The following is a 25,860-nucleotide window of genomic DNA, read 5'->3' as shown; positions in this document are numbered from 1 at the left end:
AACTAGTCAAATTCGGAACGCAGCAGTGCAGTGGTGTAACTATACATTTTGCTCATCACCTGCCAAAAAAAGTTATTGACGCTCTCCCCCCCATGGCATTTGATAATACTAATGCAGGGTCGTTTCTAGGCAATTTGGCTACCAGTGCGAACAGTTAAAAATGCGCCACCATCCCCCATAGACAGTTCACATGATCATTTTTCCTCCTTATAGTGATGCCCATTAAACATTATGCTACACACTGTAATGCCCATTACACATTATGCCACATACAGTTATGCCCCTAACACCATTTTATGCCCCATAGTAAGGCTTCAAATTGCTTTTTCAATTACCTGCTCATTGCCAGGAGTTTCATGCTCATTGCCAGGGGTTTCATGCTCGTTGCCAGTGGTCTCATCCTCGTTGCCAGGGGTTTTATGCTATAGATTTACATGCTCATTGCCAGGGGTCTCAGGCTCATTGGCAGGGGTCTCATGCTTGTTATCAGGGGTTTCATGCTTGTTGTCAGGGGTTATATGGGAGAAGATGCAGCTTTCTGCATCTTCTCCCGGTGGCGCCAGCGTACCTGGCACTTCCGGATAACGCTATGCGCTCTGCGTTCATTAACAGACACTAGAGGTCAAGCAGCACCTCTAGCATCTGTCTCCTCCTAGGCGGCGGCCATTTTTGGAGGGCATTTTCAGTTGATCCATGCGGACGGCTAGTCCGCATGGAATCTGCAGTCCAGGGTCCCTTACCTGTCCGAGCAGCAGCTCGGCAATTGAGCAGCCTGGGGGGCACAAGGGGCCCTGTCCCCCGGCCCAGCCAACCACTGGACCCGGGGGGGTTTCCAGGTACTCTGAAACCCCCCTGCGTGCGTGCCTGGCAACTATCTGTTCAACTAATGTGAGGATATGTGAGTGCACAGCCCATTCGTTTTACGCCAGCCATCAGCCGTCATTATTACTATCTGCACTTGCACCAGCCCCGTGCTAGGTGCAAGATATCCATCAGAAACAGACTTCCCTTGCCAGTACGCACCATTCAGGATCGCATGGAGCTATAGAAACACACCCACAGCTCTCCCTTGGCTCTCCCACAAATCAGAGCGGTTACATAAGATTGCATTGTCACCGAAACGCCCTATTTCACAGAAAAACAGATCCGGCCAAGTTCCGTCCGACTTATAATAGGACGGACATATAAGAATGCAGAAATTTGCTTCTGTGCATGCGCTGTGTGCAAAAACTCCCCATTAGCATCTGTGAGAAGACTGAGAATCAGCCCCACAGTGTGATAAGTTCGATTGCTAGAAAGAGTCAGCACATTACATAGTTTGTAATGAAGGGAATGGCTAAAATGCAGAGTATAGGGTTTGGGAAAATGACATGTCTTAGCGGGCAGCTGGATACTCTAATTACAAAGTATCTAAAACTGAACTTCGCTTTGTGTGGTGTGTTTTTAATTACAAGATGAAATTTATGGCACTATAATAACTATCTTAGCCCTCTGCACAGAAGAATGCTGCATGGCCAGCTCTTCCTCAGAGTAAAAGGAATATACTTTACTGAAGAGAAGTGTCCTGAGTAGTCGCTCTGTACAGTACATCCTACATTATGTTGTGCAGCGTTAAGCAGCTGTTTTCTGCTTTGTAAATACATCTGTAATGAAGCTGCAGTCACTGCTTTTGTAAGCCACTAACAGACGTTTTATGATTACATGAGAATAACATCCAGGGACAGGAAGTTCCAAATTGACCAGTTGCAGGAAAGGTTGGATGTCGCCCCACTCAGTAGCACCAGAAAATAGAACGTTTAAATTACATTTCTGAAAATAAATGTACAGAAGAGACCTTCTGCTGCTTTTAACAGAATGAGGTTAAGAAAACAAAGTAAAAGAGTCATTCCGCTGTAATAGTGCGGTTTAATTTGATTTCATAGTTCCTTTCTGTTATGTTACAGGAGTTTGACATTCTGAAAAGAAAAATGTGTGTGTGTATGCGTGTGTATGCATGCGTGTGTGTGTGTATATGTATGTGTGTCTAGTTTTTACAGATAGGGACAGACTGATTCTATTAGGCTAAATACCCACCAGAGTTTCTTTGTAATTAAAAAATCATATATGTATATAATATACTGTAGGGTGAATGATTAAAGGTATAGAGTCAGTTCCATTGTTTTTAATGGAAAGGTACCATGGGAGGAATTTGGGTGACAAGGGTGTGGACAGCTCGAGGACCAGTGGAGGTTAATGGGAGAGAAGTAAGAAAGCAGGGAGGAGTGGTTAGAATGGGTAACGCAGATGGTGCTAAATACTCATAGAGCTAAATAAATGAGCACCTTTGAATGAATGACCATGGGGTGATTCAGTATTGGATGGAATTGCAAAACTGCACGCATGCAGCTTTGCAAATACGTCCTTCCTTGCAAACATGCAAATGCAGCAAGAGGTGTATGACGCCCCCTGCTGCATTTGTGATCCCAGCACTGTGGCCAGCTTAGTAAGCCTCAGCTTACATACCCCCATTTCCGGAAAAGCCTGCTGTCCCCGCACAGCGCCCCTTAAATGCCTGCACATTGGCAGAACGGCTCCTGCGCACTTGCAGATTGAGTGCAATGCTGTATTAGCCCCTATGTACTTTATGCATAGAGTTTCTACTTCTGTTGTGCGAGGTTAGTTTGGTACTGTAGAGTAAAAATGTCTAATCTGATGGAACTGCCCCATGGAAAAGCCAAATGAATCCATGTGAATGCAAAACGGTGAGAAGTTAGCAATGTCATTTAGGTAAAACGCTTCATGGTATGGCCATTTGTTAATCTGGATCATAGGAGCCAGCTCTGTGGGTGCCTGAGCACCCCCAATATTTGTGCTGTCACTATCCTTCTCTACGCGTGCCTTTGTCCAATCATAGGGAGGGGCATCGCCCAATCATTTTGAAAGTTGTGTCTGATGGGCTAGATTATCCCTATTGCTACAGAGGGAAATGGAGATAGAGTTAATCACGGCTATAGATAACTAAAATTAAAGAAAGTGGAATAATGTGAAGAGAATGGGCTGACGGTGGCCTGAACTTTGGGGAAGCCATAAAAACGCACTGATGGGAGTCAGACCCAAAACAGCTTTTTCCATGTCGACCTAACCAACAGCCGTAGAGTAGGAATGCCATTACACGCATAATGGGGGAGCATTGGAGAGTGATAAAGTACCAACCAATCAGCTCCTAATTGTAATTTTCCAAACACAGCCTGTAAACTGCCAGTTAGGAGCTGATTGGTTGGTACTTTATCATTCTCCACTTTATCACTCTCCACGGCTTAGTACATCTCCCCCGGTGCCAGTTGGGAAGCATTGTAATATATATGACCATTCCGAACACAAAGGGCCCCAGACCAAGAGAGACGTGGTATACAATTTTTTCTCCAACTCTAGACAGATCGCATCCTCGCACAAAAGAGCTGCGGTAGTGACTCTGTTGGGGAGCGTCGGAAAGAAGGACAGCAATCTATGATGCAGCACAATCGGGAAGCAGTCGGGAGGCCGACGGACGAAATCCCGACCGCCGGCTTCCCGACTGTCTAATCCCGGCAAGTGTCTAATGACAGGCGTCAAAATCCTGACGCCTGTCACTAGACCTACGGCGGGAGCCCGACACCCGGCTTACCGATCGAAGGTAAGCCGGCCGTGGAGAGCCGCGGGGGTAGGGTGGGAGGGTTAGGTTAGGGGCTCCCATGGGTGGACTTAGGGTTAGGCACCCGCCTGGGAGTTTAGGGTTAGGTTAGGGGACGGGGGGTTAGGGTTAGGCACCCCCAGGGGGAGGTTAGGGTTAGGCACACCCCCAGGAGACTTAGGTTTAGGCAGCGGGGAAGGGGGGGTTAGGTTTGGTCACTTAGAGGGGGGTTAGGGTTAGGCACTTGGGGGGAGGTTAGGCACCCTTAAGGGAGGGTTAGGGTAAGGGGGGGGCGGTTAGGTTAGTAAATAGAAAATATACTTACCTGTCGGGATCTTCACTGCCGGGCTTCATGCGGCCGGCGGTAAATCATACTGATCCCAGCACAATCACATGGTGATGTATTTTCTAACAGTAATACAAGCACTTCACAAATGCAGTATAGGCATTGCTACATGTTTGATGGTTGACAGACAAAAGGTTGACAATGTATAGGTCAACACCAAATGGTCGACAAGCAGTAGGGACAAAAGGTTGACAGGTTCAAATGTTCAACATAGAAATGGTCGACAAAATTTTTTTATTTTATTTTAAGCCTAACCCTCCCCCAACTCCCTGACCCCTTACCCTAACCTTAAAAATGTTGGGGAAAACAAACAAACATGCGTCAACCTTTTTGTGTCGACCATTGGTGACCATTTAAACATGTTGACCTTTTCTAAATGTCAACCTTTTGTCATTTGACCTTTTGTCCCTGTTGACCTATTGCCTGTCGACCATTTGGTGTCGACCGATACATTGTCGACCTTTTGTCTGTCGATCCTTCATCCGGTGTTTGATATGCATTTTCTCATTATATATAAATATACATTGTATATATCTGTGGAGTTGCCCGATGTGCAGCTCCTTGACCGGTTCTTGAACTGAGTCTCCTGTGACAAAATGTTAAAACAAATTAAGATTTTGAGCATCAATACAGCGCAGCAATGTTAGAGAGGTACAAGTGCTGGATTTATCTAAGTGCACACTAGGGCAAAGCCTTCCTACATAGCTAAGGTAAGGGAATGACAGTAATGTCATTGTTCTTCTGTGGAATCGGATTTAAAGCTATTCCAGTCATTCCACAGCTAATCTGTGACGATAGGAACGTGCACCATACATTATAAGGAGAGGCTCTTGTTTATAATTTTTCATTGTCTTTACGCTAAAAATCAATCAGAGGAACATTGTAGTGAAACACAGTTCATTTTAGAAATAACATAGAAACACATCTTGTGGAGCAAAGCAAAGATAATCACATCAGTGGGATATTTGGCTCAAAAGTCTGTACTTAGTAAACTCAATTTCGAGTCTGTATTATTCCGCTACATTTAACACCAGTTTAACCACTGGGGCAGTTTCTTCATTTGATTGTATCGTGTTTAGTGTGGTCTTTCTTTGTACTACACTATAACAATATGCTAAATGTTTCCATGAGTAACAATGGCAATGTTTAGTTAGTAGTATAGTATCACATTAAAAGTCACTTTTTTATGGAATACACATTCTGAAAAGTAAAGACTGAGGGGTATATATATTAAAGTACGGGTTTTTTAGAAGTGGAGATGTTGCCCGTAGCAACCAATCAGATTCTACTTAACATTTATCTAGCACCATCTAGAAGATAATAGCTAGAATCTGATTGGTTGCTATGGGCAACATCTCCATCTCTAAAAACCTGCACTTTAGTAAATATACCCCTAAGGGGCTGACTCAGATGTGCTGGCAAAACGTCCTGAATCTTGATATCTAATGAAAATTCTCTTTGAAGAGCTACAATGAGAATCTGCTGTTCAGTACAACTCTGCACAGCAGATTGTTACTGAGAAGTTTCGGGGTAAATGTCTGAAGCGGTGACAACCCCTTTTCCTGGTGTTTTTTTTCCCCCAAAAAAGTTTTTTTTCTCACTTTTCCAATATGTATCAAAAGGCAGACCATGGAGAACTCAGAGATTTCCCCAGCAGCGCGCTCGTCTTCTGTTAACGCTGCCACCATAGCCAGCTACTGCATATAAAATGTTATGGGCAGTTGGTAAGCAATCACTTGCCAACTAACACTTAGTGCCATCTGAGGATCTCGCACTTGCACATGACGCCCACGTGAACCCATTCCTTATCAGCACTAGGCTGATGCGATACAGGCAGGACAGAGGGCACCAGAGAGGGGAGCTACTGTAACACATCTCTGACGACCCTCTTTGTAAGAAAGGGGCAACGTTAGTACATTGAGCCCTACTTTTTTAACACTATTATTTCAGGAGTAGAGCTTAGACAGAATAGTGATTGACGGAAATGAATTGCCATACCCATTGTGGACAATTATAACTATACCGTAGAAGAATCTATTTCCAAGAGGTGTGCTATGATGGTGATTCAGTCTTTGATTCCTGTCTAATGCTAAATGCACATTGCTAAATTTACTATCTACATGTATGCCTAGAACTGGAGCAATAGTCAAGTGATTATGCTGGTTAGTGTGGGGGGTAAAGCTAGGATCACCTAAGGCCAGTGTCCACCAGCGCAGCATGCAAATTGTCCCACAAATACGCAATGCAATGAATGCTGAACTAATTTTTTTTTTCTGTATGTTTTGCTCATGTCTTCATGGCAAGTAACACTGGGCTTGATTCGACCATTTCTGTGTCGACCTTTGGACCTGGTCGACCATGTGGGCATGCCGACCTTCTTACACCGCGACCGTTATTGCGTCGACCATTTAACCCTGTCGACCTTTTGTCCCTGTCGACCTATTGACTGTCTAACATCTGGTGTCTATCTAGACATTGTCAACCTTTTGACTGTAGACCGGATCCCGTTCAAAGTCGCTCTACTACATACTGTAAATATCGGTACCATCGATGCACATCGGAGAGGTACACAGCATTTACAACATGTCTGACCAGCCACAGACACTGCATGTCTCTCCGCACGTAGAGAGCGCTCATGCTAATTTATGCACGCCCATGAAACGGGGTTCAAGCGGACAGACACGCCTGAACTTTTCAGACCACTCCCCTGTCACCACCCCCAAACGCTGACAGCCTGTCACTCACTTTGTTCTAGATTCCGCTGTGTGTCCGTAATCACACTGCAATCGCTGCTCAAGCACGTGCAGTTTATACCCATGCGCGATGGTAACAATCACTCGATCTGCGTGCGTAATCGCATTTGCGTAACGCTGCTGAATCAGGCCCTCTGAACTGATCAGAAATGGTAAAAAGAAACCTATACAAATCTACTAAATAGTTACACCATCCACGTGACGCAAACACTAACAAAGCTCAGAAGAACATATTGCTTTCAGTTGCGACAACTTCTTAAATGTTTTATTTTGTTTGCAAAAACAGATGGTTATGGCATTTCTGTAATTTAGTTTTCTATTTTATTCCGTTTTTTTTTTTCTTCTTGAAATGGTCCTTTCTCTCACTCTGTCACAGCTGGTAACCAATCAATCTCAATTCACGGTACAGTGATGATAGCGTATGTTGTCCAGGGGCCAACTGCGATTGGGTTGAATTTTTTTCATCAGTGTTTCATATCCGAAAAAAATAATAATAATAATGAAACCGTGTGTGTGCATGGTAAAGACTGCCAGCGTAGTATTGTACAACTGTCATTAATCACATTCAGCAACAATGAATGCATTCATACCGCGCAATGACTGCCAGATTTCTCAATGAAAATAGCCCCATTTGTGTTACTGTTCGCTCACTACTACTGTTTAATCATCTTTTCTGCTTCCAATTAGGAACAAACCTTAGTTTTTTTGCTGTTGCATATCTAGTTATTCCACTTTCTTAGATTCCGGCACACTGGCAAAATATGGCACCAATGAAAGGTTTTACAAGCACATTTGGACAGGAGTCCGTTAAACCATTAAACAAATAAAAAAGCATTGAAATGCTTTCAGATAACACCGGCTGTAGACTTAGTGCTATGTGAGGAGCAACCAGTAATGTTTCAAAAACACTTATGCACACAGAGGGCTATTGTTTTCAGTTCCACATACCTGTATGTGATTTATTATGCTTCATAACTAGTACCCGGCATACTGTATAATTATCGCTCTGTTCACATTTTATACACAGGGCCATTTTTATGCCTTTTGGATCCCCACCCAAAAACATCAGGTAGGGGAATAAACCCAGCATAGTAATATACTGTGTGTATATATATATTTTCAGTATATACAATATATATGTTATATATATATATATATATATATATTACATTACTGTGTTTTGCATTAAATATCTGTGGTATAAATATGTGGTGTACATTGCTGTGTTTTGCATATATATCTGTCAGTGATGTGCGGTCAGGTGAGGCAGAGCCTTTCCTGTCATACTTAGGTATACTCCACAGTTTTTACTATAAAAATTCTAGTATCTAAAGATACTAGCCAGTGCCTCCCCAGCCATTTACCTCACCGCACGTCACTGATATCTGTGGTATACATACAGTGCTTAAAGTGGTTCTAGAGAAGTGGGGGAACTCACCCTCCCCCTTCTAAAAAAAATAACTATGCGCGCGGCAGAAAAGGAGCATGGTCTCGAAAGAAAGGGGCGTGGTCACAAAATAAATGGGTGTGATCACACAATAGTATTCCCAATTCAAATTACACCACACAGTAGCACAATCTTGATTCACCCGATTCACATTACACCACATACTGTAGTAGTGTCCCTTATTCATGTATGACACACAGCAGTGCCCCTTTTACACAATGCCCACAATTGTGCCCCTTATACACAATGCCAACAGTAGTAGTGTCCCTTATATAATGCCCACAGCAGTAGTGCCCCTTATGCAAATGCAATGCCCATTGGAGTCGTGCCCCTGATGCAGTGCCCCCAGTAGTGGTGCCCATTATGCAGTGCCCAAAGTAGTGGCGCCCCTTATGCAGTGCTCCCAGTAGTGGTAGTGTCCCTTTTGCAGTGGCCCCAGTAGTGGTAGTGCCCCTTATGCAGTGCCCTCAGTAGCAGTGCCCCTTATGCAGTGCCCCCAGTAGTGGTAGTGCCCCTGATGCAGTGCCCACAGTGATAGTACCCCTTATTCAGTGCCCCCAATAGTGGTGCCCCTTATGCAGTGCCCCCAGTAGTGGTGCACCTTATGCAGTGCCCCTAGTAGTGGTGCCCCTTATGCAGTGCCTCCAGTAGTGGTGCCCTTTATGCAGAGCCCACAGTAGACGTTTCTCCCATAGTGCCCATGGGGGGAGCAGATCCGGAAGCTGGAAGTCAAGAGTGAGCTCCAGCCTCCGGCTGCCGCTAACGCTGCAGGGAGGGAGCCGGGCGCCCGCTGGTAACAAAATCTCAGCGGGCGCCCAGCAAATGGAACCTCCCTGCGGCACCGGTCTAAGGTGGGTCAGAGGAGGCGGAACTGGTTCCATCCCCAAATAGAAGTGACGGAACGCAGTTCCGCCCCTTTCCGGCCCACTTTAACCCCTGTATACATATATGGTATACATGGTGTACATTACTGTGTTTTGCATTATATATCTGTGGTGTACATCTGTGGTATAAATGGTGTACATTCCTGTGTTTTGCATTATATATCTGTGGTATACATCTGTGGTATAAATGGTGTACATTCCTGTGTTTTGCATTATATATCTGTGGTATACATCTGTGGTATAAATGGTGTACATTCCTGTGTTTTGCATTATATACCTGTGGTATACATCTGTGGTATAAATAAATGGTGTACATTACTGTGTTTTGTTTTGTATATTTGTCCATGTACAAATAGGATATACTGTACATACATTACTGTGCTTTGCATTACATGTACAGTAATTGCATACATTGTACACATACATTGCAGTTAGTAGAATAGTTGGCTTTATAAATCATGATTTAAGTTGCATTCGGTAAAAGACTATTTAGCCCTTTCACGTCTGTTTATTAGTGGCTTACATTGTGCCGAGTGCGTTATTTATATACATACGGAGAACACTGGCCACATGTTCCAGAAATGTGACGTACTCTATGTTCTCTTTAATAATGTGCCACATATAAAGTACCATCAGACGTAAGCAAAAGATAAATAAACATGCAATTTCATATCTGAAAATAGTTGTATACTTTATATATTATGTCACTTCATCACTTTCCCCCTAAATGCCTCCATTCCCCCTATGACTATAAAAAGATATAGATATCCTTCTCTATAAATAAAATGAAGCACAGTAAAATTTAATATTTAATGGGGTCTCATGGAACTCAATTACGTCTTTCCTCGGTGGACCTGATCTCAAGATAAGGATAGCTGTTTGTTTAGCCTTTTATTATTAGATGCCATATTTTATATTTGGTGACCATACCTCTTGTTTTCCTAAGTAAAAATTCAGTGGAATAACACGGCACTGAATTACCAGCACTCCCCCTGCTACTTCAGCATTAAAGCCCTGTGCGAGTTATCCTCCAGCATTCAGGTGGCCTCTTCCCTACTACTTCTTACCGAGCAGATGCTCTTATTGAGTTATCTACATTGATTCCCCGATGTCTTTCTGGGGCCAGTTAATAAATTAGATCCCTTGAGTTTTTATTTATTTCTTTTCTTTAGTGTTTACATTACTGGATATCCATCTAATGTCACTGACTTCCATTTCCTTGGCCGACGAGGTCTTTCAGGTCCAACTTCGCATCCCTTGCTATCGTCAGTCTTAAATTAGTCTCAGTGTCCAGGCAGCAGGTTGTCTCATTTTTTTTCATTGTGATTATATGTTATAAAACTATTCCTGTGATTACTTAAAGAGTATAACATACTGGATCTCAAACATGACAGTTTAGACATTCAAAAATGGTCTGCTCATTCAAGTCGTCACCCAGGCTTCACCCGGATATTAATTGCAGTATTGCAGGAGTGGTTGTTTTTCACTGATTAATTGGATATTTCTATGCCAAGATCAAGCAGAACAAAATACAATAGGAAGCAGCAGGATGTATCTACAGTACAATGCAGGGATGGGGAACCTTTTTTCTGCCAGGGCCATTTTGATATAACATTATTCACAAGACTGGTGCAGGCCACGCCCCCTCCATGTGATGTCACACGCAGATGGGGCCACAATCACCAGTGATTACAGCAATGCCTGGATGCTCCAGGAGCTGTAAGGGCAGCAGTGTGACCGTCTGAAGCATTATAAGGACGCTCCAGGTGGCACTGCTGTATAGATTCCGGCCGCAGGGTGTCATTCTAGGCACCCTGCCATCCAGATGAGGCTAGCAGCAAAAAGCTCTGAGGGCCAGACCAACTGATTCCAGGGGCCTTATACGGCCCCGGGCCTGAGATTTCCCATCCCTGCTATAATGGGTGCAGGGTGTACAGGGCACATGGGCCCATGAGTGTCCCCCTATTCTTGTTTTTCCTATATTTTCTGCACTGTATTCGCAACAATTGCACTGTCTTTGCTCTTCTGTGTATGTGCCATGTTTCCGAATATATACTGGAAAATTGGTTCAAGTATGTGGGGGGGCAGTACAGAGACACTTCAAACCTACTGCCACAACCACAGGTAAGTAGGGGCTCCCACTGCACAGTAAGGTGTCTGCTGCACACAGACCCCCTTGGCACAATTCTGCAGCCAAATACAGATTGAGGCAAATATTTTCACAGGGCAGCTTTGAGGTTTTTTTTTCTCATCTAAAAACTATAAATCATCCTGCATTACTGCAATCTCTGTCCAATCAATTCATTTCATTTGAACCCTACACATTATTTTAGTACTACTCTGTGTGTGTATAGGCTAAAAAAAAATAATCATACTTCCCAACTTTTAGAGAGACAATTGAAAATATAGGGGTTTCAGTGCTGTTTCACTAAAGCGTTATATCATTCTTGCCAACCCTCCCTCATTGTCAGGGAGACTCCCTGAAATAGTAGCAATCTCCCTGCATACTTGCCTACTTTTGAAAAAGCATTTCAGGGAGATTGTGAAAGCAGCACCTATGAGCGCGTGTTACAGTGGGCGTGTACTGATAAATCTGAGAGGCGTGTCCTAAACCTGACTTACATCCAAATGTAAACCAACCCAAAAGCAGTTAGTAAGATCTGTTTGTTGATGAAAACACACTAATACTTTTCAGAAATTCATAGGGATCATTGTGCCTTATAATAACCAATGCAAGGAAATGACACTAATGATCCCATTTGAATGTATATATCTCTGTTTTTTAATATAACAGCTTCATAATGGGGGTAAGGATGAAATGAGGGAGATTGCTAGACTCTTCAGGGAGACAGGGAGATTGCTACTATGTCAGGGAGTCTCCCTGACAATGAGGGAGAGTTGGCAAGTATGTCTCCCTGTCTCCCTGAAGAGTCTAGTAATCTCTCTCATTTCACCTTACACCCATTATGATACTGTTCTATAAAAGTAAAAACAGAGATATATACATTCAAATGGGATCAGTAGTATAATTTCCCTGCATAGGTTATAAGGCACAGTGATCCCTATGCATTTTCTGAGAAGTATCAGTATATTTTCATCAACAAGTTGATCTTACTGACTGCTTTGGGGCTCATTTACATATGGATGTAAATCAGTGTTATGACACGCCTCTCATATGTAGCAGTACACGCCCAGTTTAACCTGCTTTCATAGGTGCTGCTTTCACACTCTCCCTGAAATGCATTTTCAAAAGTCGGCAAGGTATGCATTATATGCTACAATAGTTCAGGACCCAGCATAGAACGATACGCACACAGCTGTCCCATTAACACACATTGGTGCAAGTTTGGCTTTGACTGGCAGTAAAGTAGCTTGGGACTGGGTTTAAAAAATGATCAACCTACAAGCAGTTACTGGTTATTAGTGAAAATTTTACTGTGTGGACGAGTGGAAAGCCAAATATATAATATTTTGGGCACGTGGGATGTACAGTTGCCTGAGTTTTGCACACAGGTAAATTTTGTTTAAATCTACTACAGCTTACCCCCCCCCGAGCATTATAATATAAAATATTGCAAAACCAAACTTTTTTTCTTTTAAATGGGAAAATTACTAAAACATATTATAGCTTATTACAATTTAATAAAATATGTCTTCCCTTTTTTTTTTTTACAGTTCTACATTTATAAAGCTTAATTTCCATCTTAGGGACGAATTCAATTAGAATCGAAAAGTCCGGTTTCTCGATAAGCGTGATGATTTCGCCTGTTTGGAAGCGATGTTTTCACCATGCGCGTCTCGACTTTTCACCCTATTCAATTCCAAAACAGGCAAAAACGTGGATAGGGGCCTGTAGTGAATAGCGAAAAGGACAGTATATTTTGGGGAAATCAGTCTGTGCCCCATAAAAAGCCTAACTGACCCTGGGAATCAATATAGAAGAGTATTAATAGCCCTAATAAAAGTATTTAGTGATCTTATATTGAGTCACAGGGCTGTTATATGCATATTTGCATAAGTGTGGAAAAATTATATAATGCAATGGTTTTTTAGAAAAATAAGTACCGTAGTTAAATTTGGGGTACATGTAAATGGGTACTAGTATATTTTGATGTCTCTAAAGTGAATATTTAAAAAATAAAAAAATACACCTGCTGCAGCCTCCTGCAATCCTAAAAACACTTGTCTCAACATTATAGTCCCCCAAAATACCAGGCCCACTACTTTTTTACCCATTTTCCAACAGGAATGGTGTTTTAAGGTTTTTTTTTGCCTTATTAGTCATTGGGGGAGGGGTAGTCCAAAGGGTTCTGAATCAAGACCCCACATTTGTACCCCAAAATAGAGATTTTCACTTAACTTCGCCTGCCTTTTGGGTGCAGAACCTTATTCGCCGTTTTTGCCTATGGAGTTTTCACGCAAGCGAAAACGTCCTGGAATTGAATAGGGCGATACTTCGAAAACAGGCAAAAAGCGCCTCTTAATTTCTTTTCGCCTCTAATTGAATACGGCCCTAAATATGGAAAGGAGCATTCTAACCTCCCATCCCCCTCACACACACCCTTTCTTGAATTCTGGCTTATGATGGGAGTGTGAGTGGACCAATGAGAAACCGCAGATAAAGAGATTGTGGTCTCTCATTGGCCAGTCCGCTCTCCTGTTCTGCAGCCATTTTGTAATAGATAAGGGTTTTTTTTACAGCCTTTGGAGATTCACTAGATAAATATATGTATGTGTGTACATGAAAACATTGTTTACCCTAAAATATGTGATACATAGATAGGTAACTCTGTTTACATGCTGAGATTTATAGTTCCACTACAGCCGGACTTCCACATGTTGACTAAGCGTGCGCTTAGAACATATTAATTATGTTTATTTTCCCCCCGAAGCTCCATCAAGCGAGGTAAAACTAATGTGATCTTTTTCACTAAAAGGTTTTATCAGAGCACAGTGATGATTAAATAGATTGGAAAGCCAGAAAAGCATAACAATGTTACGCTTACAGTGTCAGACACCGCATACTGTGTGTCAGATATTGAGAACTGATCACATTCATTTGTCATGTTGCCATACTGCATGGAACAAAGTGATATTATTAATAATACGCTAATACTGAAAGCACATTGCAGGACTAATTTTATTGCCTCAAAGTTTTTAACTAATGCATGGAGTAATAAAAATGTCATAAAGATTTATGTTGGCGTGGAATTATTAAAGCCTGAAATAAGTGGTGCTAACAGATGCTTTTGTGACAAATCCATATATTACAGGTAGAGGCTTGCTTGTCTTTGGATGTATGCTACATTATGGTTTCCATATTTATGCCCTGATATTTAGATACGACATCAAGGATGATTACACCTTGAGGATTAAGAAGGCGGCCAGTGCCGATGAAGGGACCTATGCTTGCATTTCCGAGAACCGGGTTGGCAAAGTGGAAGCATCAGCTACACTCACAGTAAGAGGTAGGTACAGTCATTGCCCAATACCAAATAAACTGCAATGTTTTTAAACTCTTATTGGTCAAAATTTGAGCTACTGTGGAACAATTAGTTCCAAGCCTAAATTGTTCTAGACTACAAGGTAGTTACTACTTTCATTACTTGGTAAAACTTGTAAATAACATTTGAGCTACATTTAGAAACTTGAAGATGTTTTCTTTACAAAAAAAATTAGTTCTAGACAACTCTTTTCTAGTGAGCACTGGCTGTGTAGTGCAAAGCATCTAGCGATAATTTGACTAAAGTATGGGTTTACAATAAAGGAGGAGTTGTCCTAGTAACCAACCAGATTCTGGCTATCATTTATCTGAAACATTCTAGAAAATGGAAGCTATGATTTTATTTGTTACTATGGGCAACATCTCCACTTTTGTAAACCCATATTTTAGTAAATTTACACCCTAATATTTGCCTCCACTAGCTACAAGTGCACCAACATATGTATTTTCTTTACTCCTTTACATATCTTCACTAACCTTGCTACACAGAATGAAATTGAATGTTTGCTTTGCCTCATAAAAATCCCCACTTTGCAAGGAAGAGCTTCTCACCCCCGTTAGCCATTGTAAAATTCCTGCACCTTTGCTAATTTTGCTTTGTAAACCATATACTTTTGCCAGAATCTATCCAAGTCAAGGCATATGGCACAGGCATGGAAATAGACTGTGGACTGATTCACAATCTGTCAAATTACAGCAACAATGAGTCAATTATAATCTTAATTCAATTTTCAGGAGTTATCTCAGTAAATTGTAGAACCCAGTATAATAATGTTACTTTGTAGAGATCAATTTTGAATGTGAATTTTATATAACTAATAATGTGATTCTACCACGCATGACTTTACCTATGTTCTGTATATGTATGATAGCTTGTCAACCTAGAGTAGGCCACAGTTATTAGATTTAAGGCCTTGAGGTTTTATACTACACTTGTAATTGTAGCAAATCTATCAGGTGCAGAAGTTTTGAATCTATTTTACACTAGGCAAATTAAATAATATACTGTAGTAGATATCTCAAAATAGCATTAACTTTCAACTTTACAATATTACAAATGTTTAACCTATAAGTATAAGCAGTTCTGCTGAATATAACTTTATTTCAATTTATATGTCTTTTTTAAATCACACCATAATTAGGTTTTTCACTTTGTATGCAGTTATAAATGCCTTAAAGTAACCACAATTGGAGTAGTCGTTTTAACTTACTGCTTAGGAAGAACAATTAAAAACAACTGGTGTCATATACAGTTATAAACAAAAAATTAAAATAATTAAGGCAAAACCAATAATTTAATTTTAATGACATTTAATTCGAATTTCAAATGATTGGATTTGACAATCCTCACCAGCTGTGTAGCAATGTAACATAAACATTTACAACGCGTTTCTCTCCCTTGCCTCACTATAAAGTCAAGTTGGCTGTTGTATTTGATTTAAATTATTGTTAATTACTACATCATATTCTCTACAGCTTTTAGTAACCTTATATTTAAATAAAGAAGATAACAAAAATAAAAACAGTCAAACATTATATTGTATCCTTGTGTATCACTTCACTGTAGATTGTAAGCTTGTGAGCAGGGCCCTCTTTCTTCTTTGTCTGTCTGTTATTACTCTTGTCTTGTTTTATTACTGTTTTGTTCCCGGTTGCAAAGCACTGAGCATGGAAAAACGTAATATGCTGGCGCTCTTTAAGTAACTATTAATAATAAATTAATAATACTTTCAAACGTTGGGCTGCTTGGAACACACTGACAATTTTAGATTTTAGTCCCAGTTACATAAAATTTTAGTAAAGATAAATGACTAATAAACAAAGTTTGCACAAACCTCTTTAGCTTTTCCAAATGATGATGATGATGGTGATGATAATAATAATAATTTATTTGAAATGGAAATAGGGTTTCCTATTATAAATACAAGTATGAGTTCTTTGGCACAGATAGCATTGCTGAAACATCTTATATATATTGCATATACAAGTGATGCTAATGCATGTCTCTTCCTCTCCACATGCAACCTCTGCAAAATAAAATTTTAACTTGATGTTTAAGGGGAGTGTGCGGAATTAGAGATGTAACAGGAAAAGTTTAGCCTCCGACCATTTTAGTATCACCCTTTTCAAATAAACAAAGATTTAATTTTTTTCCCCTTAAAATACTTTTCAATTGCTCATTGATGCCATAAATTAGGGTTGGCAACCTTTTGTTACCAGTGTACTAAAATCTAGTTAAGGTTAGCGTGCCAGTTCTATATTTATATTATATTAACCACAATAACTTATTAATAATTAATAAGAATAATGGGGTCAACAAATAAACATAACACATATTTTTAATTATAGAATATATGTAATACACTTCAAACTATAAAATCGTTGAAGTAGTGAGGTCAGTATTATCGAATAGTTGTTGGCACCCGGCAAGACCAATGCACCGTCCAAGCTTTTAGGTAAATCGGTTGGTTTAGGCTTACTGGTACTGTTTGCTATCGGGAACCAAATAAATAAATAAATTGCTCTTTAAATAGTAAAGTATTGAGTCCTAAATTTGAGTCTGGAAACTGCATGTTGGCCATAGTTGGTAAATCTTCTGAGCTCTTGGTGTGCCACTAGGTCTGCATGCCAAGTCTGCCACATGTTCTGGGGGTTGCTTACCCCTGGCACAAATAAGTCACAAGAGTGAGGAGACAGTTGGACTGTTTTTTGTGTGAGGCTGAGCTTTTTACATTGCCTCTAGTAAGCCTAGTGATGCAGTCACTACTAACGTAATACTCTTCACACATGAACATGGTGTATGTAATACAAAAGTCACCATATACCTTGCATTGCATAAAATAGAAAGTAAAGAGGGCTGGTGCTAACAGAGTGCAATCTAGACAGTCTGAGTTGGTTTTCACTATAACCATGACCATGAGCGACCAATGACTACATGCTGTAGTGCATGGGGCATAGAGAGGAGGGGTTGTATGGTTTTACTGGGTAGATGTCCCACCATGATGGCACGGCAACCCATTCAGCACAAAAGCTGCTGCGGCACATAGCTTCTTCAACGGTTACCCGCCAAGTATCGAGGCCTGCCCGAGATATCAGCAGCCATGCTGTTGACTTCCAGTGGCTACCAACTCCACTTGTGATTGGCTTTCCGTGACTCTTTTCACTAACCATGTAATGCCAAGTGGCCATCGGAGAAAAATACTTGCGATTGGTTGAGGACTACCGGCTTTTGTAATTGCACATTGATCAGTCATAGTGTACAGGTGAGTCTTTTTAATAATGATTTATCGTTTCATTTGTTTATGAAGTTCGAATATGATATATCAAGAAAGAAGCAAAAATTATACTTTTCCATTTGTAGCTTTTCTTTTAGTTTTTACTATTCAGGAACAATGGCCGGGATTTAAAGAGCTCCTCTATTATAGTGGTACCACTGGGATGGAATTCCAGGGTTCACAGTCTTTTTAATTAACCTGAGCCCCACATTAATTCTCACATTAAATAGAGAAACACAGACAAGCCTAGAATTATACCACTTTTATGAATGCTTAACCTAATATGTATAATTAAATCCTTGAGCTTTGCTTTATTCCCTTTTTCATAGAGGTTATTGGATGGGTTATATTATTTATTGTATTCTACAGTACATGTGTGCATTTAGCTACCATTATAACTAATTCCCATGTTTTCTACTTGTAATGGCAATGTTGTCTGTGCTGTGGATTTGTAGTAATTATTTAAGTTATACCATTCATAACGCAGTCATGTAAGTGAATATTTGGCTTCTCAAGCTCATCACTCAAAAGTATTTTTACAATATAATAAACATGGCCATGAATGGGACTGTAGTCTAATAGTAGATATAACGCCAAGCCTTTGGCAGCCGGGAACAGTTGCAGTTTCTTGGATACCTTTACTCATATGAAACAACCATTTATCAGCCTTATATGTGATTATTAAAAAATTTTCTCTACGTATATAGTGTCAAGACAGTACGTAGTTCAATACAATTAGAGAATAATACAGTATACAGTATATACATTCCAGGTCCATGCAGAAAAGATTTTAATTCAAGCTATCTGGGTTTTTGCTCTCAATATCAGTATCTATATGACTATTTTGTTTCTGCTATGCTTAAAATAATGCTTTAGATTTCACAAATTAATCTGACCCCATCGTTCCTGTCACTTTTCTGCCAAGCCAGAAGCATTAAAATGAAACAGGGAGTACATAGCCTAAAAAGTAAACTTGAAAACTGGGACAAGATGATGATAGGCAGGAGCAGAAGATCCTCACATTTTATTTTAGTAGAGTTCAGTCAACAAATTCAGGGGGAAATACAATTTTGGAATTGTTATGGTATGTGTTTGGATTGGGTATGCAATCCTGGCACACAGAATGCCGGCGAACACAATACCAGTGCTTGGAATCCTGAAGGTTGAAATGCCGATGTCTGCAGATAAGTAAACTAACCCTTACTCTGCCCCCAGCCCTAACCCACCATTCCTGCAGCCTTTTCCTAACGCTCTGCTCTTGCAGCCTAACCCAAACCCTCCCCTCCCACAGCCTAACCCTAACACTCCCCCTAGTCCCTAACTCTAACACTCCCCCTAGTGCCTAAACTAACACTTCCCCTAGTGCCTAACTCTACTTCCCCTAGTGCCTAACTCTAACACTCCCCCTAGTGTCTATCCATAACACTCCCCCTAGTGCCTAACCCTAAAATTCCCCCTAGTGCCTAACCCTAACACTCACCATGGTGCCTATCCCTAACACTTCCCCTACTGCCTAACCCTTATTCCCCCTAGTGCCTAACCCTAACACTCCCCCTAGTGCCTAACCCTGACACTCCCCCTAGTGCCTAAACCTAACACTGCCCCTAGTGCCTAACCCTAACACTCCCCCTAGTGCCTAACAGTCCCTCTAGTGCCTAACCCTAACACTCCCCCTAGTGCTTAACCCTAACACTCCCCCTAGTGCCTAACCTCTAAACCTACCCATAAAACTTACCTTCGGCATCATGTCCACCAGGATTGTCGAGCCTGGCTTCTAACCCCTGTCGGGATTCTGGCATCAGTATTGCAGCCACCGGCATTGTGTGCGCCAGGATCCGCACCACATCACATGTGTTTATCACCACTCATTCAGCATTATAGGCCAGAGAGTGAGTTCCATCTACATGGCTTAGATTCAGAATGAATGCAACTTTCATGTTTTCTCCGGTCATATTGAGACCTTATTTATTAGAATATGATTCTGTTACATTAACATTGCATTTATGTGCGATGTACTGTAAAATGAACACTTACAGTACTTGACATTTCTGCTTGTACAATGTTTTTTTGCTTTCTATGACTCCACCAACACTTTACAGAATGACAAATTATGATTCAAAATGCTGAAAAAAATAATGGGCCCAACATTTGTTGCATACACAACGCATTTCGCTACAACTCTACCAGTTTGCTATTTTGCAATAAAAAACTCTTTTCCCTGTGAGATTTAATTTTGCAGTCATGTCATTAGCACTTGGCTAAATCCCTTTCACATATTTTATTCTGTACATTTTTACACTCTGGTCTCTTGATCTCTGTATTTTACAGTACAATATGCTATGTCTAATACTTGAACATTAACAGTTATTTAAAATACATCTGTCGCCTACACATAGTAATAATGGGGGGGTACAGTAGCTGTTATTAGTCAAGGGCCAATTTTATCTCACACTGTGGCCAGATAGATGTGTTTACAGAACCTTAGTTTTGTATAGTGATAGTATCAAAGAAATATGTCTACGAGTGAGTTAAGGTGGAAGCTCCTAGGGGATGATTGTCAAACCTTCTAAAGAAGACAGGTGGCGATGTTGTCATAGCTACCAATCAGTTTCTAGCTATCAATTATCTATAAAATTACAGCTATAAGATGATTGGTTGCTATGGGCAACACCACCACTTGTCCTCTTTAGAGGGGTTGATAGATCTCCCTCTTAATGACTAAGACCCAGGGTGTAACTATGGGAGTAGAAGGGGTAGCATCTGATACAGGGCTAGATCCTGTGCTGCTCCAGGCCCTGCACCCCTCTGCCATCTTCTTGGTCCAATATCACATTCTGTACAGAGAGGGAGGGGACTCTGGTGTTCCTCTCTGATCAGGAATGGCAGAGTGACACAAAGCAGCATAGTAAGACGAGTCATACCTAAAAATCCTAAAGGGTTCCCAAATTTCCAGTTCTGCCCCTGATCAATATTGTCATAGGAGTAGGGGTTGCCATGATCATGCTTTCAGTCGTAGCTGCACATATATTAGGATACCTACTTGTGTGGTTGCATTCTGGGTGTACCAAAACAACACATTTTTCCCCTTTAACTCCAAGGGGTAAATTTACTAAAGTGAGAGTTTTTAGAAGTCAGTTTTAGAAGAGATGTTACCCATAGCAACCAATCAGATTCTAGCTATTATCTTCTAGAAGGTGATAGTTAAATGTTAAGTAGAATCTGATTGGTTGCTATGGGCAACATCTCTTCTAAAACTCACTTCTAAAAACTCTCACTTTAGTAAATTTACCCCTAAATCAAACCCATTATATTTATTTATTACGGTCAGTGATGGAGGATTGAGACTGACTTTTAATTTTCACTTAGTTCCATTTTGACCTGTTAGGATGGTGTATGAACCTCAATGGTACTGTATGTCTTGATTAATTCATACTGTACATGCATTGATGATTTTTAATGTATTAGACCCACTTATAAATGTAGTATTGCATGTCGCACGTTCTGACAGACTTTCTTTTCATTTCCTTTTTATGTTCTCTCACCACCATTGTAATGTCTTCAGTTCGCCCTGTGGGTAAGTAACCATCCTTATATTATGTTAGCATGGCCTTTTGCACTGCTCCATCCTTCATACACAACCGTTATGTAAGAGAACGTGATTGAGAACTAATCATTTTAGTGTTTGTTAAAAAACCAATATGGGTGGGATGCTGTGCAATGCCTATTTAGCGTGCCGCTTTCATTCATTTATTTATTGGTGGTTTAAGTTTAAACAATAGACTGAAATGTGGAGCAATTACACAGAAAGACAATAATATAATACAGTACGAGGACACATACTGTATGCACACGTGCCATCTTTGTATGCCTCTGTGTCAGGAAATCAGACAAAGTTCAAGTGTGACGTTCAGGAGGATGGGTTGTGTGGCAAAACAATTCACGTCATTGTGGCTGTGAAGTGGATGAGACCTGGGTGGTCTGTCCGCTCTCCTGGGAGTCCTGGAGATCTTGCTGTAATTAGTGAGCCTTCCAGGCACTCTGAGAATATCAGCATTTATGCAGAAATGAGTTATCTCCTGCTGCCTGTGAAGGGTATATATTAAGTGCATCCAACTACTGACATTGATAGTTCACCAAGTACACATTAACATACATTAAAATACTTGCCTTCAGGAGCAGGTTCTGCAAACTAAGTGCTGCATTTATCAAATCTTGGAGAGAGATACAACTGATTGGTTGGTACTTTACCTCTCTCCACTTTATCTCTCTCCAATATTGGATACATCTCCCCTCTGAAAGTCCATCTTGATTTGCGGAAACCACGAGCTGTATTCCTATCAGAGTCCGACCTCCTACCCCTCTGATTCCATCCCCTTATCATCTGAATAATGTTTTCAGATTTTTCTTAAAACTCTGCACAGCTGGCATAAAAAATCATTAGGACATCAGGACTTCTATAAGGCATGTGCCAATTACATGTGTGTGAACCTTTTTATTGCGTTGCTCAGAGTACACAGTGACATACGTCCTCCGCCAACGCCTATATTTTTCTTGGGACCCGTTCACGTTTAAGGGGCATCTGTGGTCACACTTGGGAGACTGTTATTAAACACTCCTGTATGTGCAATGCCCTGCTTAGTAAAGTACAATTTGAATAATAAAACCGCCAATTGATGAATGCAGTGTGATCGCAGTGGAGCATGCGCAGTACGCAACAATCGGCCATCTGCGAGCATAATCGCAGTTGCGATCCGTAATGTGTCAGGCCCATTTTTTGCCATAAAAATTAATGCAGTGAAAAACAAAAATGTTGTGGTGCGCTCTGTAAGCCACTGTACAGATGTGTCCTCATACACTATTGTTGCAGTAGAACCAAACCGCCCCACTCGGCGCGCCAGGTTCAGTGCGACTCTGCGTGCGCCAATCATCTATTTTGTTTCTATTTTTGCCCAAAAATGTCTCTTGGTTGCAGGAGAGTTGCAGGAGACGGCACTGATTAATTTGATATGTGGCGATGTATCGTCTGCGTCTTTCTTCCACACCAAGGACCTGATTCAGACCCGCTCGCTAGGATGCGCACGCTCGTAGCTGGCCGATATTTGCAATCTGCTCATGCGTATGTATCGCAATGCGCGTGCACGAACCACTGTGAGAGATCGGGAAGCGCTCGCTCGCCCAGCATAGACAGCCCAGCTGAATGAGTGACAGGAGAGGCTGTTTGTGGGTGGTGACAGGTGCAGGCCACTAGAAACGGGGGAGTGGAGGTGCGAACGCAGGCGTGCCTGAGTGTTTCAACGCCGTTTCAGAGGCATGCATAATTAACAGGCATCGTCATAGGACACGCCACCTGGTTGTATTTCACACTGAAGTGATTGCAGTGCTTGTGGCAACATAGGGTATAGTCAACGTCAAGCGCTGCGAGCACATCCAATGGTGCTCGATGTACCAATGTTTTCATGCACTTCTAGGAGATGACGTGCGCAAGTGGGCATCTTATGTATGACTGGTGGGCGTCTGCATATACAAAGTGATTGCATGCCAAGACATAGAGGGCACGCTAATGCCTTGCCGTACGATCGCCTGCCTTGCTGGGTCTGCATTAGATTTGCACACGCTGGGAGCGAGCGGGTCTGAGTGAGCTCCCAAGTTCCTTTTCATTTACAGACACAGTCGCACACAGATATATATAAGTGTTACCTATCAAACTAAGTAGTGCAGTCTCCTGGTGCGTCTTTAGCTGGGTACACACCATACAATGATGCGACCCAGCGACAGTACAATGCAATGTAACAATACATTGCCCTCGCCATACGAGCGCGATGTATTGTTACATGTATCATTACGTGTTGCATGTAACAGCACCGTGACATTCATTGCATCGTCCCATTTGCCGTGCAGCACAGCAGATGGAACGATGTGATACATGACCATCGTGAAAGACGGATCAAGCCTACACAGTCTATGATATATATCGTTCCGATCTGTGTCGGCCATATATATCATACAATACTTTGTATGGTGTGTACCAGTGGCGGCTCCAGAGGTGGGGCTGCAGCGCAGTCCAAATTTCAAATAGGGGAGCCACACCAACTGCCACCCCAAATACTGCCAAACATCCCCGGCTAGGACTCACTGGCAGTTGGTGTGACTCCCCTATTTGAATTTTGGACTGTGCTGTAGCCCCACCTCTGGAGCCGCCACTGGTGTGCACCCAGCTTTAGTCTCATCGCATTGCGCCTCAAACACATTTTCGGGTAAAAAAGCTGCTTGTCGCAAGCAGAGTTGCATGGGACCAGGGGGCTCACTCACACCAGGCGTCTCGTGCAGTATGGCGTAATGAGGCTAGATGTATGAGGACACATCTGTATGTGGAAAATGATTTTACAATGATCCTACAATTGGCTACAGTTAAATAATCATTAACAGACCCCCTACCTATCCCCTGCCTGTCTGATTCTTGAAGTGTTTATTATTTGTGGGGGGGTTTTGAAAAAAATTTTTTTATCAGATTTCCTTGTACTGACTTTCGGAAACTTTATATAGAGCATAAAATTAAATTCACCCTTATCCTATATCACCGAAAGCAACTTATCACTTTGCAAACCTGCGCTGAGCAGTGTAATACAGGGAAAATGTATTACTATATACAGTACAGTAGATACCTGATGTAAGAACCCCATAGCTCAATATATCAAGTGGAAATAGTTTACTCTGGAAATGTCAGAACTCGGCACAAACGCACTTCACCTCGAGTACACTGTGTACTCTGCTTCTAGAAAAATGGAAGTTTATAAAACTATTTTACTGTATAATGATCTGTGCTAAAGGGGAAAATTGTTCCCATATGGCTACAGACTAAGAAAACATTGTCATAAGCGTCTAAACTGAAATGATTTTGCAATTAACCATCCTGTCCAGCGGTTGAAGGCAAAATCTTTTGCCTTTCTGAATAAAATATGACTGGAAAAGGGCTTTGGAAAATGTATTTGTTTTAAGCCCTTCAGCCTCAGGCACATATGTTTCATCATGAATTAAATATTTCATCAGGTAAACCATTTTCTTGGAAGGGAAAGTTGCTGTGATAGATCGAAGCCTGGTCAAATCTAATTGGTTGCCAGGCTCGGAACAGTAAGACTTCCTTATTTATTTAGGATGCTGTCAAAACCTCATGTGCAAACAGAACTTACAGATATCTTAGGTCTATTGCTTTGCATACGTCTTACTATGTTTTGACCATTGGTTAGCATTTTTTATTTGAAAACATGCACAACCTGAAACTAATGCAGTGAAACACGCAAAGGAAATTAGCAACAACTTCTGCAACAATGTGATCAATATAATGACAATAAGATTGTGTTACAATGTAACAGTAACAGTAATAAAAGTGCATAGTACATCCCTAATGAACATCTCTGGTTGAGCAGGGCTACCAGGGACCAGGACAAAGCCCCAGTTCTGTTTTTGAAAAACATTAGACTAAGGCGAGACTTATGAAATGTTCCAAAGAGGCAAGTTGCCAATAGCAACCAATCAGATTCTATCTGTCATTTATCTAGTATTTATCTTATTGGTTATGGGTAACACCTCCTCTTGCCCTCGTTAGAAGGCTTGATAAATCTCTCCTTAAAGCTGGGTACTAACCGGCAGATATATTTGCCGATCAATTGATCAGCCAATATATCTTGTGTGCATTGGCCAGTGTGTACCAGCGATATGTCTGTGACATATTGCGTCGGCTGTGCTGCTCAGCCGATGGCCAATATATCTGCAGAAATATTGGGCCATCGTGCTGTGTGTATGGTCGGTCAGCCGACTGGCCGTACACTTGCAGCAGAGGCCATGGGGACCCGCGGCCAGATGACGGATGATGGTTGATCAGTGTGTATGAACAACCATCATCTGCAGATATATTGAGTGATCTGCAGATATATCTGTTAGGTGTGTACCCAGCTTTAGAGAAACCATCATTTGTGGAACCAAGCCTGGTCCTTATTCTGTAAAGT

The 25,860-nt window shown here is 41.4% G+C and overlaps 1 protein-coding gene across 15 annotated transcripts in view; it reads left to right on the top strand.

The window, feature by feature from the left end:
- The window catches only part of ROBO2 (roundabout guidance receptor 2), a 503,588-nt gene that overhangs the window by 339,829 nt on the left and 137,899 nt on the right, over positions 1 to 25,860 (top strand). For 9 of the 15 annotated variants that reach the window (XM_088442745.1, XM_088442741.1, XM_088442743.1 and 6 more), the window contains exons 6-7: positions 7,776 to 7,817; positions 14,420 to 14,547. In XM_088442745.1, the coding sequence (XP_088298871.1) occupies positions 7,776 to 7,817; positions 14,420 to 14,547 (170 nt within the window). Of the gene's footprint in view, positions 1 to 7,775; positions 7,818 to 14,419; positions 14,548 to 21,360; positions 21,432 to 25,860 lie in introns of those variants that run through there. The other 6 variants (XM_088442746.1, XM_088442748.1, XM_088442744.1 and 3 more) reach the window with 2 other exon arrangements.

Source organism: Taudactylus pleione, unplaced genomic scaffold, assembly GCF_031769625.1.
Source record: "Taudactylus pleione unplaced genomic scaffold, aTauple2 ptg000316l, whole genome shotgun sequence".
Taxonomy (NCBI): domain Eukaryota; kingdom Metazoa; phylum Chordata; class Amphibia; order Anura; family Myobatrachidae; genus Taudactylus; species Taudactylus pleione.
This window is presented reverse-complemented; position numbering and strand designations above follow the sequence as displayed.